Below are 15,205 nucleotides of genomic sequence, written 5' to 3' on the forward strand. Positions count from 1 at the left end.
AATAAACCTAGTGCTTTTGTCCCTCAAACTGTAGGAATTTTATCAAAAACAAATAGAAATAACAACGAGCAATCAATCAGCATTAAAACCTGATTGTCTAACTTTAACTATAAGTTACAATGTGTTGAACAAATAGATAGAGGTCCTACAGCTGTACAACTAAAAACTTTGGAGTGCATCCTTATAAAATATAGGAGTTTTCAATCGGGTAATTGTTACTTGAATGAATGCTTAAAAGTAAAAATAGCTCCCAAGTGACTATGTGTTTGGAAGTTCCCCAATGACGTGTACATCATAGCCTTTTTGAACTGTTTGACTGAACAGGGCTTGAGATCATCAAATTGATTATTACAGACAATGATCAACAATTAAATCTATTGGGTGAAGAAATTAGGCACATTAGTCAAGGAATAGAAAACAATATTTTATTTGCCTCCGTACAAAGTGAATATTACTCAATTTTCATAAAAGCTGATGATATAGCTCTACCAATAGAGCACAAAAGATTAAGAAGTTGGGTAGGGACGAGTATGATTATGACAACAAGAGAATATATCCTAAACCAAAAGTGATAGATAGGCAGCAAGATTGCCCTTCCAAATCAATGAAGTATTGACAGAATTCTACTCATGTTTATGAAGAAACACCAGTTATTAGTGAACAACGAGGAACTGCTATTTTTAGAGAATCAAGGAGGAGTTATCATGAAGTAGTAATGAACGATGTCAACATCCTTGTGGATTATTCGAACACTCATGAGAATTTGAGTGCTGATCAACAGACCAACAAAGCCAACAAACAGAAAGGCAGGAAGAAACATTAATGGATTTAGAAAGCAGTATAGTTGTTAGCACAGACTCTTAATTAACAACAGTATGTAATTTTAACAAAGTTTCTGATTTTAAAATTTATAATTTTAATAATATGAAAATAGATAGCAACATTAGGAGTTTACTTATCAAGGGTTTTACTTTTGTGCCGAACTTTAGAGAAGATATAGCTTCTGTTATATTACATTTAAAGCAGTACACCAGACAACTGAATCTGAAAATGTTTTTTTTAAAGATAGAATGAGTAGTTCTGATTTATACAAAGATAGATTGCTTAGGATAAGTACTTTTATTCCACCCTCGCACCCTACAACCTTGTTTGAGCAATTGTGTGAATGGAATATTAGGCAAGTTATCAAACAAGGTTATATCCAAAAGATGAAAGAAAAGCATTACATTTTTTGAAAAAGATTGACAAAACAGTGCATGTGATGAAGCCAGATAAGGACGGGAAGTTGTTTTAATGGATTATTTCATTTATAGTGGTAAAATGTTCAACATATTAAACAATACTGGAACTTACAGCAATGATTCAAAAAATGAAATGTTTTTTGCATATTCTAAATTTGATGTTATTATACATGACATGTTTATACAAGGCACTATTACAAATGATACATTGATATACATCATAATAGCATTTCCCAGAATACCATCCATCTTTGGTATTCCAAAGATAAGTAAAAATCCAACAGACCCTCGAATGAGACCAATAGTGGCAGCAAAGGGGTCAAAAACAGAACCTCTAACCGCATATGTAAACTTTCATTGTAAAAACTTGTTGCGTAATGATAAACACATTCTAAAAGACTCGTGGCATCTGTTGAGTTTATTAAATGAAGTTAAGTTGAAAGAAAGTATGATATTAGCTCCTATAGGTATAATTAACTTATTTTCAATTATCCCTCACAAAACAGGGATGGAATATTTTTTCAAATGTTCTGGACATGAACAGTCACCTGTCAAGTTTGGAACGTCATGTTACATTACAGTTTTTAGAATTAGTTTTACTGAATTGTTTTTTTTTTCTTTTTGAAGGTGAATATTTTCAATAAGTTTCAGGTATAGTGATGGGGTCCAAGTATGTCCTGACAAATGCAAATTTGGTTTTAGCAGAATGGGAACATTGTTTTATCTTTATTTCAAAATACAAGAAAAAATCTATAGGTATTACAGATTTCTGGATGACATTTTAATATTATGTGAAGGAGATGTTAATTCCCTTTTGACATTGGTAGAATATTTAAATACTACCATGGAATTCCTGAAATTCACTTCAGCCTATAGTATGGAAAATATTAATTTTTTTGTATGTTAAAATCATGAAAGATAATCACAATAACACATTAATTTCAAATATTTTTCATACAAAAATTATTCTAATACATTCTTATATTACAATAGTTGCCATCCCTTCACACAAAAGAAAAGTGTTATTAAAGGAAAGATGGTTAGATTGTCAAGGCATATAATCAATGATATTGAGTTTTTTAAACAAATTAAACATTTTAATGGAGATGTTCAAAGAAAGGGATTATCCTGAAAGATTATTAAGCAAAATTATGAAAGAGATTATTGAAGGGAAAAGTAGCAGTAAATATGTCCCCTATACATAGTAATATACACAAATAAATTATTCCAAACAACAGTGTTCAAAATGTCATTGAACTAAATATGGGCAATGTTTCAAGTACCCATGAAAATGATAGAAGTGTGGTGATGGTTATTTCTTACAACTTGGAAGCCCCAAGACTGAGAAATATTTTAGATTATTGTTGGGAGATATTTTTAACAATGAACTTAAATAACTATTAGATGGTCAATTAAATATAGTTTATTGTAGAGGCTTAAATATTAAGAACATTTTGGAACTCCCACAGCTTGCTAATGCAAGAAGTAAAGTACCCAGGATGTCTAAGTGTCGAGTGTGCAAATATTGTAGATATATTAATAATGGTTAATATGTGATAGATGAGGGTGTAGAGAGAAGTTTAAGATGTCTTGGAAAATGCAATTAGAACACCAGTAAGGTGGTTTACATTGCATCCTGTACAGCGTGTACTAATTATTATATAGAGAAAACTAGTAGGAAACTGAAGGAGAGAATTTATGAACCCATGTATGAAATTAAAAAAAAAAAAAAAAAATGTCAAATGCTCTTTTTAAACATTCTTTAAAAAGTGGCTCCTTTAATAAATTTATTTTTTATTATTACAGATAAAATTATTTCTGATGACAGGGTGAGGACTGTGATACTATATTGGAATTTAAAGAATTAACACAGCAAATTTGTCTGAATGCTACCCAAAAACCAGGAATTTAATGACAGTATTTCCATACTGAGTTTGTTAAAATTAATTGATGTGTTGTATGGAATTTTTACAACAAGGTGTAGTCAGGTTTTATATTTATGACAAGTTAAGTTTTTTATTAATATGTATTGGTCAATTATTTATTTATTGAATGATTAGAGTAGAGCAAATGAAAGAATCATGTCATGCAATGTAAAATGATTACTAGTGTTGCATTCTGTAACTCTGAGGAAGCTCCCAAAGTTTAAGAGACAAAAGCACTAAATTTATTATGTTTTAATGTTTTGTAAAAATAAATTGAATGATCTTTTATTGTAAAGTGACTTGGATTTCATTTTAATGAATTTCAAACCTATTACCCGATGAACAGCTGCTTTCTGTGGAGTTCATTTTTGCTATTCTATTGATTGGTGGCTTTTCGGTGCTATTTTAATTGATCCTCTAACTCCAGGACTACTAATCACCTGACTCCAGAACCACTAATTGATCCCAGATCACCAGCAGCACAGATGCATACCTTGCTTTTGCAATATAGTACTAGTCATCTAGAAAAATCCAATTTAAAGTTTAGAGGAGAGAATAGTAATACTGGAGAGTAGGTTGTCTAAGAACTACAGATGAGCTGATATTTGATAATGGATAAGTGGAACACTTTGTCCATTAATATGATTAATACAGGGAGTATAGCACATCTCATTGCTCAAAAGGATGTCTTTGAGAGTTTAATAAAACATGGATATCTTGCTTCACCAACAGTGTTACCCATTGCTCTAATATTTCAGTATCTCCAAGCCTTGTTTCCATCCTTTGTGCTACATAACATGCTGACTGACACTCTGTGCTATTTCAGATGGTAATTTACAATGGATTACACAATGGTGGAAGCAAACAAGAAATCTTGTCCGATGTTCACGATGCTTCATCATGGCAGTTTCCAGCTGGTGTTACTGTGAGAGTTATTCGAGGATGGTAAGTAGCGCAGTGGTATTAAACACTGCAAGTGCAGAGAGATTGGGGTAGTTAAATAATGGGAACCTGATAAAGTTCCTAATTATAAAGAATACTTAAGAGTACCAGAGTTAGAAAATGCACTGGTAGTATGAACATATTTTTTGTATGTTGTTATGTTAATCAAAATTTTATCCATGACATAGCTCTCAAACTTATGTCACAGGAAACCTATGCTAAGTCAAAAATAATCAGGAAAAAGGTTATCAAATCAAGGCTGCCTTTAAATTATTGGTGTTATTCATTCAGAAGTTGATGAAAAAATTCCAATTGTATCAGCACACATTTCTTGCAGGTTAAACAGTCTTTAAATGTAGTGCCTGTCAATGTGTATTGATGACGTCCTTTCTATTTTGTTATAAAAGCATACATTTTAAGAGTGACATTACAAATTCTGAATTAAAAATCAGGATTTGTCTTTAAAAAAATCAGTAATGACTGAGTGTGTGCTCAGAGACCATATTCCATATATGCAAAATATGTGAAAAGAGTGATTATCTTTCAAGTTTACATAGCATTCTGGGATTACAGCAATAGCAATAGTAATCGTTGGTTGATTCATGCATTCTGCTTTACTTGCAGATGCCCAGTAAAACCTAGGAAGTTAATTTTCTCATAACGTTATAGCAGTGAAATGAACTGTAAAATTTGGAAAGACTTGCAGTCTTGGAAATGAGGAATGTTACACTGTATGGTAAAGTTCTATGGTAGACATAATAACTGAAGGAAGCATTTATGTAAATATATATATTTACTTGACAATGGCTTGCGGTGTACATCCCTGCGGTATATGAAGAGAGACGATAGATTTCTCAGACTGTGTCCCAGACATGTATGAGCCTAGCACTGATCTCTAAAAGATGCCACAATATGAGAAAAAGCTTTTATTGACTTTGCCCCATAATGTATTAGGAAAATTGCAGTTTTTAGATTACCTGTTTGATTGTCCTTACAGAATACATCTTTTTTTTTTTTGTTGTTCTTCTAATCTTTTGGCTTGGTTTTTAAGCTCAGGATACTCTTTGTGGGCATCAGTGGAGATTATTTACTGCCAGTAAGACCAAGCATTATTTCTTGGTCTGCATAAACAGAGGAGATCTTTTGGTAATCTTTGGTTCCCTAGTAGCTTTCCTACAGTGAAAGGAAGTATTTATTCTGTAGGTGTAAAAGTTTTGCAGTTTAGAAAAGCTAACACCAGTTATGAATATAACATTATTTCTGATTGCACAGATGTTTTCTGCAAATCTGTTCCTAACAATACACAGAACTGGTTGTAGTTAAGTATCCTCTTTGGTGTTTGGATTATAGTTTCATAGATTAGTACTAGTCTAACTGCCCTTGTGAAACATTTTAAGCCCAGCCAATGTGGCCAGTGGTAGCCCAGTGGGGCAGCAGTTAACATTGTCACCTCACAACAAAAGGTTCTCTCGTTTGATTCTTGGCTGTGCGTAGTCTGCGTGTCCTTCCTGCATTCGTGTGGGCTTCCTCCAGGTGCTCCAGTTTCCTCACACATTCCAAAGTGTCTGGAGCTTTTCTCCCAGGACCTCCTTTGAAAATAGGCTCTGTCTTAGTTGGACTTTCCTGGTCAACAAATGTTAAATTAATATAAAATAAATAAATTATTATAATAATTAACTTTTTCCATATTGAGGAAAAGGAGTACTAACCGAGTGAAAGACTAAAAAGCTGGTAGGCCAGGTGTGTAATAAAGTCCGTACAAAGTCTGAAAAACTGTGGATATTAACTATCACTACATGGCCTCTATCAATGGGTAGAGTGTCTGTTACTTCTGCAGTTTAACTATGAGAAATTCCTTTCAGACAATAGAAGAGAGGGTTGTGTTTATAGGTTGAGCTACAGCACTAGTTAGTAGGAGTATTGGTTATTGCTGGTTTGAGAATTCCTTATCAAAGTCTTCAGGGGGATAAGAGTATGAGACTAAATGGCTCTTAGGCTATCCATGCATTTTATTGACTTTACCCCATAATATTTTAGGGGTAGCTTGTAGGTTTCTGATTACTTGCCCCTGAAGAATTATTCCTTTTTGTGTCCTAATTGTTTGGCTTGGTTTTTAAGCTCAGGATACTCTTCATGGGCATAAATGGAAATTATTTGCTTCCAGTAAGACCAAGCATTATCTCTTGCTCTGAGTAAACAGAAGAGTTCTTTTAGTTATCTGTAGTTCCCTAGTAGCTTTCCTACAGTTAAATGAAGTATTTGTTCTATAGATGTGAAAGGGTATTGGTTAGAATGGAACAGTTTGGATCAGATTTTGCACTTTAGAAGTGCTAAGTCCAGTTATAAATATAGCATTGCTTCTGATGGCACCAATGTTTTTTGCATATCTATTCCTAACAATATATTGAACTGGTTGTAGTTATTTTTCATTATTTATTTATTTATTTATTTCATTTATTTATTTTTGCTAGACCAAGAGAAAGTAATGGCACAGTGATTGCTAATGTTAGGAGATAAAATGAGAGAGAGTGTACTTTAATTTTTTGGTTACAAATACAATGATAGAGTAAAATTTTGTTTGCCAATTGGGACCAGTTGATTTCTGAATAAGATGCATCAGACTGAAGTCTGTTACGTTGTCAATCAAGCTATACTTTAAAGGTCCCTGCAAGTTAATATTAATGTAATAAGAGGATAAGGAGGAAGTTGAGCTTTTGGTAGTAAGAAAGGAGAAGTCTTTAAGAAGTTTTAAAAAATGAGAGGTCAAATGGGATAGTACACCAGTGCACACTGAGTTTGGATAACTGTTTAGTGAGAATTCAGCAATTAGACATTTCCTCTGGTGAGAATTTATCAGTGGATGAGAGGTGACAACAGTTGTGCTGGAAAAGTTATTTATAAATAACAGAAGGTGCCCCACCTAATCTAGACCTTGGGTAATCCATATGACATGTTTTTTCAGTGGGGAAGTAAAGATTAATACACTGAGAAGAGAGTGCAAGCCATGTTTCATGTGTGGTTATAACATCAAGACTTTATTCTAGCATTCAGGTATATATTTAACTGAATTTGTTATTCATGCCTCCCACATTTAAATGTTCAATATTTAGCATAGGTGTGATTACTTGGAGAAGCAATATATGATGACCTGAAGCAAGGTGGATGTGATGAGGTATAAGTGTGAGAGCCAGGGTTAGATTTGGTGTCCCTGAGAGTAAGGTTAGTATCCAAAAAGCATCAGGAAAATATTACTTTCTGAGGAGCTAGCCAGAAATTAAAAAAAAACATAGTTAGATGGTGCTCTTTATATGTCATGAGAATCTTCAGGTGTGGTAGATGACATGATTTATGTTAATGATGTTAATAATATTTGAGTGAGGGGCAATTCTAGTGGAGGTTAAAGGGTTCTGGAGGGGTGTGAGGTAAGAGTAAGATATTTAAGTTACTTGAAAACTAATGTAGTCAAGGTTTATTACAACAAAGGTTAGAGAATGTAATAGGATAGGGATAGAGACTGTGCATTTGGGGGGATAATAGCATCCTGGGGATGAGCAGTGAATGGATGAAATGTGAAAGTATCATATTCTGTTATGTGAAAGTATCATATTCTGTTAATGTACAGATGAGGAGATTGCCTTTTCAGAGTACATCAAGCAAATGAATTAGAACTAATAAAGTAAGAATTACAAGGAGGAATGAAATGGTTAAAGTTAAAATGTGTACACTGTAGGCCATTATAATAAGATTAAATTGCAACTATAATCTTATTCCAGTGGTAAAATGTGTGAAATAATCAGTTTAGAAAAATACTGATGTCATAAAGCACATAATTAAACTTCTACCATAAACCAAAGTTGAGGATCAAACTAAAAAATGAAAAAATTAGCAGTTGCAAGTAAGATAGAGATTAAACTTAGTATTTTGTAGAAAAGTTATTTTGGGTGATCTAGGATGCATGCATGATTGATAATCTGCATGAGTATCAGATGTTAAGGTCAGAGTGAAAGGGGATCGTAAATGGGTGTAACTGTAAGTTAGTAGACATTAGAAGCAGATCCACTAGTGAAATATTAAGTTGCCAAAATAATCCTATCACAAAGATCAAAGGTAGTATATTATGTAGGAGAGTTGTCAAAGTTAGGACAGGGCACATAAATAAATATAAACAGGTAGCAATTAGAGATGCCATCAGCAGTAGATAAAACTGCCATCACAGATCCAATACTGATGATCAGAAGAAATTACTGGAACAGAAGAATGAAAGAGGTATATAGAGTCATATTGCTCAAGGGTGGAAGGTTATGCTTAAATTCAGCCGAATTAGCCTTCCTTATTAAGCGAGGATGTGGCTATAGCATGAGTGTTTAGGATTAGAGGAGGTAGGGATTAATGTGGAAGTAGTTATAGTCTGTACTGCAGCCTGAGATTATGGTGCATGAGTTTAAAATAGAGCTAATGGTACTTGTCCGAGTGAAGTACTCTTTAAGAAGAATGAATTATAAGATGATTATAAAATACCTATTATCACTGAGTAGAGTACTGATAAGTTAAGGTAATAAAGTAAAGCCTGGGGGATTTAACTAGCTGTGCATAAAGTAGTAAGAGAGGGCATTCTTCTGAAGACATTTTATTTTGAAAAATGTACTTTTCATATACTATCTTTTTCCTTTTGCTTGAGATACTTACAGTTTTAAAAGTAAGCGAATAGATGTGTTTAATTATACAGATGTGTACTACATTCACATAATACATGACAGGGTTTTATATTTACAAATTTTTGTGTAGTTAAAAGGACTTAGGGCTTGGCTATGACACATATTGTTGAAAGAGTACTTGCATATAAGCAATGTTATTTCAACAGTTTCTGTTCCAGTCTCTAATATAGTTGTTTTTCTTCATAATGTTAGTTGGCTGTTGTACAAGAAACCAGAATACCAAGGAGAAAAGTATCTTCTGGAAGAGGGGGAAACTTCACTGAAGCATTTTTGCAATGAGAGCTCCTCAGGAGTCATCATCATAGGTTCTATTAAACAAGCAGTAAAGGTACGTTTGAAATTCTGCATTTCCTAAATTTACTGTATTTTTTCTCTTCCTTGATAGTGGATTGTGTTAGAGCAGCCATTTTGTGCACTGAGGAGCACTACCTCTTCAGTTTAGTATTACACACCTTAGTCTAGTCTCTAGCCCCAAAAGCACTGTCAGTCAGCCCACTATTAACCCTTTGTGCAGTTACCGAGACATGATTTAAAGCCACAGAGAGTACCATGGCAGTGCAAGGCTTCAGTGCCTTCCAAACATTTAGGGCTGCAACTGCACAGACAGGAACTAAAGGTGGCGGCATTTTGATCTACAAGCATAACATTGGGTTTGTTAAACAGGATGATACACTGGAGTTTCTCCATGTCCAGATTACCATAGGCAAAGTCTTGTACCATATCCTCGCACGTTTTAGGTCACCCGCTATGTCCTATGAAACTTACAGCTCATGCTTAGACTTATTGGAGACACTCATCATTCAACCAAATATCATACTCAGGGGGTACTTCAGTTACCCCATTTATAAACTGGGAGTTCTACACAACCCCAAATATACAGGTGCAGAAATCCCTAGACTTTGTAAACTCAAACACTCTGAACCACTCAGTGCATGTGCGGCCATTTAGTGCATACACCTACTAGAGGTACAAACATATTGGACCTGGTGCTCACAAATATGAGTAAATGCTGCACCTCCCCTCCTCCAGTGTTGTATCCTTTCTGGTAAGGTCAGATCATAGAGCAGACTCCTTCGAAATAAGAATCAATCATGTAACCCTAGTAAACTCTGTAACAGTTAGACACTACTCCAAGGCAAACATCCTTTTATTAAAGTGATACTCTGCCAAAATGTCAAGCCCCTACAAACATTGATAACACAGCAGCCTATGGGGAATTATTCACTTAGGGTCTGTACAAAATGTTAATGACTGCATTGAGGCTGGTGTGCCTAACAGAGATAACTCCAAAACTAACTAAAAATCAGACCACCCTGGTGGAATCCAAAATTAAACAAGTTGTACAACAAAAGAAAAAAGTCACAGCTAAGTTAGGAAGTGTAACACTAAAAGAGAGAAAAACTCTCTCACTAAACTGAATAAACAACTAAGAGGTCTAATTAAGTCCAACAAAGACAATTTGGGGGTAAAGATAACATCCCAGGCCAAGGACAACCATAAGGCATTCTTTAGCTATGTCCAAAACCTAAAAGGCAGCACACAACAGTGTGCTGAACTGTTGGTAAATGCAGCCATATTCACAGAACCAGGAGATAGAGCAAATCTTTTGGCTGACAAATTCATCTTCAACTTTACCCTCCTCCCACCCCCATGAAGTACCTTCTAACATAATCCATCAAACTATCAGTCAGGAGCAAATTTTAGATACACTGTCTACAGCCAAGAATACAACTTCAGTGGGCTCAGATAATGTGCCAGAATGCCTCCTAAATAGCCTAAAATATAACCTATCAGAGCCACCAGTGTCAATATTCAACCATAGCCTCAGCACAGGCTTCATGCTACATGAATGGAAGACTGCAACAGTCATCCCTCTGTACAAGGGTAGACTATCAGTGGATCCCAAGAAGTATAGACCCATTAGTCTGACTAGTCTCGTATGTAAAGTCATGGAAAGAATTATTATAGAAATTAATAACAATTACATAGGAAACTCCAGACACTGGTTCCAACCCTGTTTGGTTTTATCAAAGTCAGGTCATACCCTACGAACCTGGTGGAGTTCTTTGAAAAGGTCAGCAAAGCTATGGATGAGGGCAGCATCGCATATACTGCCTACCTTGACCCTGCTAAAGCATTTGATACAATGGCTCACTCAGGCTTTGTAAAAAAAACTCATGGTAATAGATTTGAACCCCTATGTAACTTTCTGGATAGCCATCTGGCTCATAGACAGGATCAAGAAAGTTAGGATTTGGGAGACCTCCTCCACTAAGAAGCTGATCACCAGTGGAGTTTCCCAGGGCTCTATGCTGCGTCTACTACTCTTTGTCATCTATTTTTTTGGAAGTCAAGGTCAACGTCAAAGGCCTCTGGCTTACCACCCTTGCAGATGATGGCAAGCTGGGATTAATCATAGAAACTCTCCCAAGATACTAGCAACTTGTAAGAAGGTCTAACAGACAATTGGTTGGTGTCAAAGACACAGCTTAAAACTCAATGCCAAGAAATGCATAATATTGCACTTTCTGGGACGTCTACCTCCCAGGGAAACTACCTCATTGATAAAACACCCCTAAATGTAGACACAGTAGACAGGGATTTGGGGATCTATGTACACAGTAACCTGTCTTTCAACCAACATGTGTCTAAGGTTATAAGTAAGGATATGGCACTTAGGTCCAGGGATGCCATTGTGCCATTGTACTCAGCCATCAACAGATCTATCATTGAGTATAATGTATCTTTCTGCATGTACTGTGGTACTATATTTACTGTGTGGTGGACCTTCCCTGAGTTTGGTTTGCCAGTTGACCTTCTTGATTGGCAGCTATTGGTCTATCCATGACAGAATGTGTGAGATGGAAAGCCACCACTGTTGCAGCAGGTGTAGACTAGATTCTGTGGTTTGTCCCACAGATTCTTGAATATGCTGTCATCACTTAAGTAGGCTAGACAGGTAATGTGGCAAGTCCATGGGAAAATCCCCACCAAGGGCCCTAGGTCAGTAATACCTCCCAGGTCCATCCACTCACCCAGGCTGGCTATTTTGCAGTGAAAAGGAGTTTCACTCACAGATTAAACTGAACAGTAAGTGTAAATTGCTACTCTCAAAGCCAACCCGTGTGATGTTGTAAATCATAACCCTCCATGTCACAGATGGGTTTTCCAGCAGCTGGCATACCATTACCTCCACAACCAGGAGATTGTTGACTGTTATTATGCAGATGGAGACACCATATGGAATCAATAGATGAGCTACACAGTTTTTCACACAGGATTTACCCATCTCTGAGTCAATCTGCCACAATTGTTTTAATAATTTAAATACACGGTATGTGTCATTAGCATGACTATATCCATTTTGCATGCCATGGATAACCTCAAGAAAACGACTGGAGTAGTGAACAGTTTCATCTGTATATCAGTAAAAATTTCACTCTGGTGATAGCTCCATCTAAACTGCTTATCCCAGTATCCAATAAGGAGCATATTAAGAATTTCATAGGCATCAGCTTCCCAAATTCTATATCCCTTTCTTTATATGATGCCGCAGCATGTGAAGGAGCATATATGGTTTCCACTCTAAGCAAAAAAGGGAACTACCACTATACAGGCATTTTGTCACACAACCCAATTCTCTGTGTTACTTGAAACCACTGAATGCATACACTTTTCCATCAAGGCCCTACTCTACTCTACTACTGTGCATCTAGATGGGCAGGGCACAGTCATTATCATTTGCATAAGTGTGGTGGCACCACAACAGTGACAGTAATGGACTGTATTGGTAAGGATCATGATAGGGGGCTGCAGTACCACTCTGTCATGTAACAGGCTAGAGGGAGTCAGGGATTACATCATCCAGTGCTGGGATAGGGCTTCCATGTCTTGAATATTGACCATGCATGCCATGTGACCCTGGAATTTGAGGGCTGGATGCTTTATGCATGAGGAATGGTGTAGTACTTTTGGAACTTAAATGAGAATCCTGATGTGGCTCCCCATGTTAGAATTTAGAAATGGTACAGAATTGCAGGAACCAGAGTAGGTGTTCTGGTGAGGCACACCAGAGATAGAACCAGATGAACTTCACTGGCCATGACAATAAGATTGCCCATACCCAGGTGTGTTAGCTGACATGGCCAGGTGTGTCAATGATGCACTCTCAGTAACAGTGTGTGCTATCTTTATAAGCATGGAGGTATGACCTTCCACCTCGTATCTGGATCCTTGCATAGTCATGGCTAGTATGGTTTACTTTACAGAGGCACAATGGGAGGGGGGTATTTACCATATGCTTCATGGATGAACCAATGGATCATATGTTGGTTTCCAATGAACTTCAAATGTTGGAAGATTCTTGGTTTTATAAATGGGATGTAGCAGCTAGCAATGATTTCAGGAAATGATGTCATCCCTCCTTTTAGTGACTGGTGTTTTTTAGTATTTTAAACATGTCTTTTTCATTCTGTTTTATGGTCTAAAGAAGGAAGTTGTTTACATTAAACATTTGGTACCTTCGACCTGCGGTAGTGTTTGGAGTCTTATTTGTTTCTTTTATAAAGTTTTGTGTGACTCCTGCTTTTATATGGCTGCCAGTTCTTCTTTTGGTTTTGATTGCAGCAGCCATGTCTCATCTCTGCAGGCATGTAAGTCAACCATGTCAAAGAGATGGAATTCAATAAAAAAAGGTTATTAGGTATCCCAAAAACACAAAAGGCTTGAGTTTAAGGTTGTCAGCAATTGGTGACTGAAACCTCACAGGATATGTGGACTCTGGGTGAATGACCTCAACACATGCAGATCTACAAGTGGTTATTTGTTCAAATTATGAAACTGTCCTATATCCTGGTCCAGCAAGAAACAGATCTCAGTGACATTGTCTTCTACAGAGGCAAAATACATCTCTGCTGCCTATGCCAGTCAAAAAGCCATTTGGTTGCAGCAGTTACTTGAAGACCTTGGAGAACTGGTGTCCCAGTCTACTGTCTTATATGAGGACAATCAGGGATGCAGTAAGCTTACAAACAGTGAGAAGATCAATGCAAGAACCAAACGTATAGATGTCAGACACCATTACATTCATGACTTGGTTGAACAAAATGATTGTGCTTTCATATTGTGAAACTGATAAAATGATTGCTGTTGCTATGACAAAGCCACTCACAGTAAACAAGTTTGTAAATTTTAGATCACAAATGTGGTTGACTTAAGTAGTAGTCGTTGAGTGGGGGTGTAAGATATACAGTATATATCTATAGCAACAACTATGTGTGTGCATATAGTATATGTGTAATAATATGTTTAGCCACAAGATGGCATTGTTTTCTGGTGGGCACTTATGGTTATATGTGTGATGTAATTTCCTGTTCCTTGTGCAGTGTGTTTTCATGACATTAAAAAGAAAAATAAATGTATCGCAGTTTAGACTGCAATCAGTCTGTAAGCATCTATTTGCTGTGCCCAGAAGAAGTTTTTCTAACACCGATATGCCACATTACTCTGCATGTGCTGGAGGTCATCCTGCAGTCCATCTATTTGTTGCACATCCACAACCATGCCATACAGCAAGGTCACAATATCACCCATGGTGTGTACAGTTGCTGTCTTGGTAACTGACCACTACATCCACTGACTGATGGCAGTGTAATACAGGTCAGTGAAAGACATCAAGTTGTGGCAGTGATGGCTACCAATGCACCTCTCTCCTATGGTGGGTGCATACAAACACACACACACACACACACACACACACACACACACACACACACACACACACACACACACACACACACACTGGAGGCAGTACAGCAGACCTACATGGCATGGATAAGATTCACACTGACAGAACATCCACAGAACATCCAAAGCTAAACATGGGAAATGCCAGAAGTTTGATCTGCCCCTCCACTGTCATCTTGCATGGGTGAAGTGTCCATGCCCTCCAGTATTATCATTTCTGACAGTGCTGCTGCATCATCTGCTTACGCCATGTGCACATAGCCATTATAGTCAGACAGAGGTGATCTGCTGATATCAGGCATAAACTATCATGTTGTGCTAGACTCTCCACCAAATGAAACTGTGAAAGCATAAAGATAACATACCTGTGGCACTGCTGCAACATATGCCTACCCCCACCCCCCCACCCCCACTGGAGTCAGACTTGTTTGAGAAACACTAGTGATCACCACTCATTTATGTAAACACTCATGTGCAGCTGGCCAACTCTTTCCTGGAAGGTTGAACTGCTGGTATACCAGGGATTTCCCCTTTGCCTGGTTGGCCACAGAGTTGATATATTTAAAGCATATATAGCACTATAACTCTGACCGCCTTCTGTATACATCCTGTGCTCTTCCCTCACTTTATAAACATA

At 36.7% G+C, this 15,205-nt stretch overlaps 1 protein-coding gene across 1 annotated transcript in view; it reads left to right on the forward strand.

Moving 5' to 3' along the window:
- The window catches only part of LOC122802163, a 1,241,087-nt gene that overhangs the window by 739,755 nt on the left and 486,127 nt on the right, over positions 1-15,205 (forward strand). Inside the window, exons 6-7 of the mRNA XM_044071837.1 lie at positions 3,993-4,111; positions 9,016-9,151. Of these exons, the coding sequence (XP_043927772.1) occupies positions 3,993-4,111; positions 9,016-9,151 (255 nt within the window). The remainder of the gene's footprint in view (positions 1-3,992; positions 4,112-9,015; positions 9,152-15,205) is intronic.

The sequence above is a fragment of the Protopterus annectens genome, chromosome 5.part0 (assembly GCF_019279795.1).
Source record: "Protopterus annectens isolate FY-2018-M chromosome 5.part0, PAN1.0, whole genome shotgun sequence".
Classification (NCBI taxonomy): Eukaryota; Metazoa; Chordata; order Ceratodontiformes; family Protopteridae; genus Protopterus; species Protopterus annectens.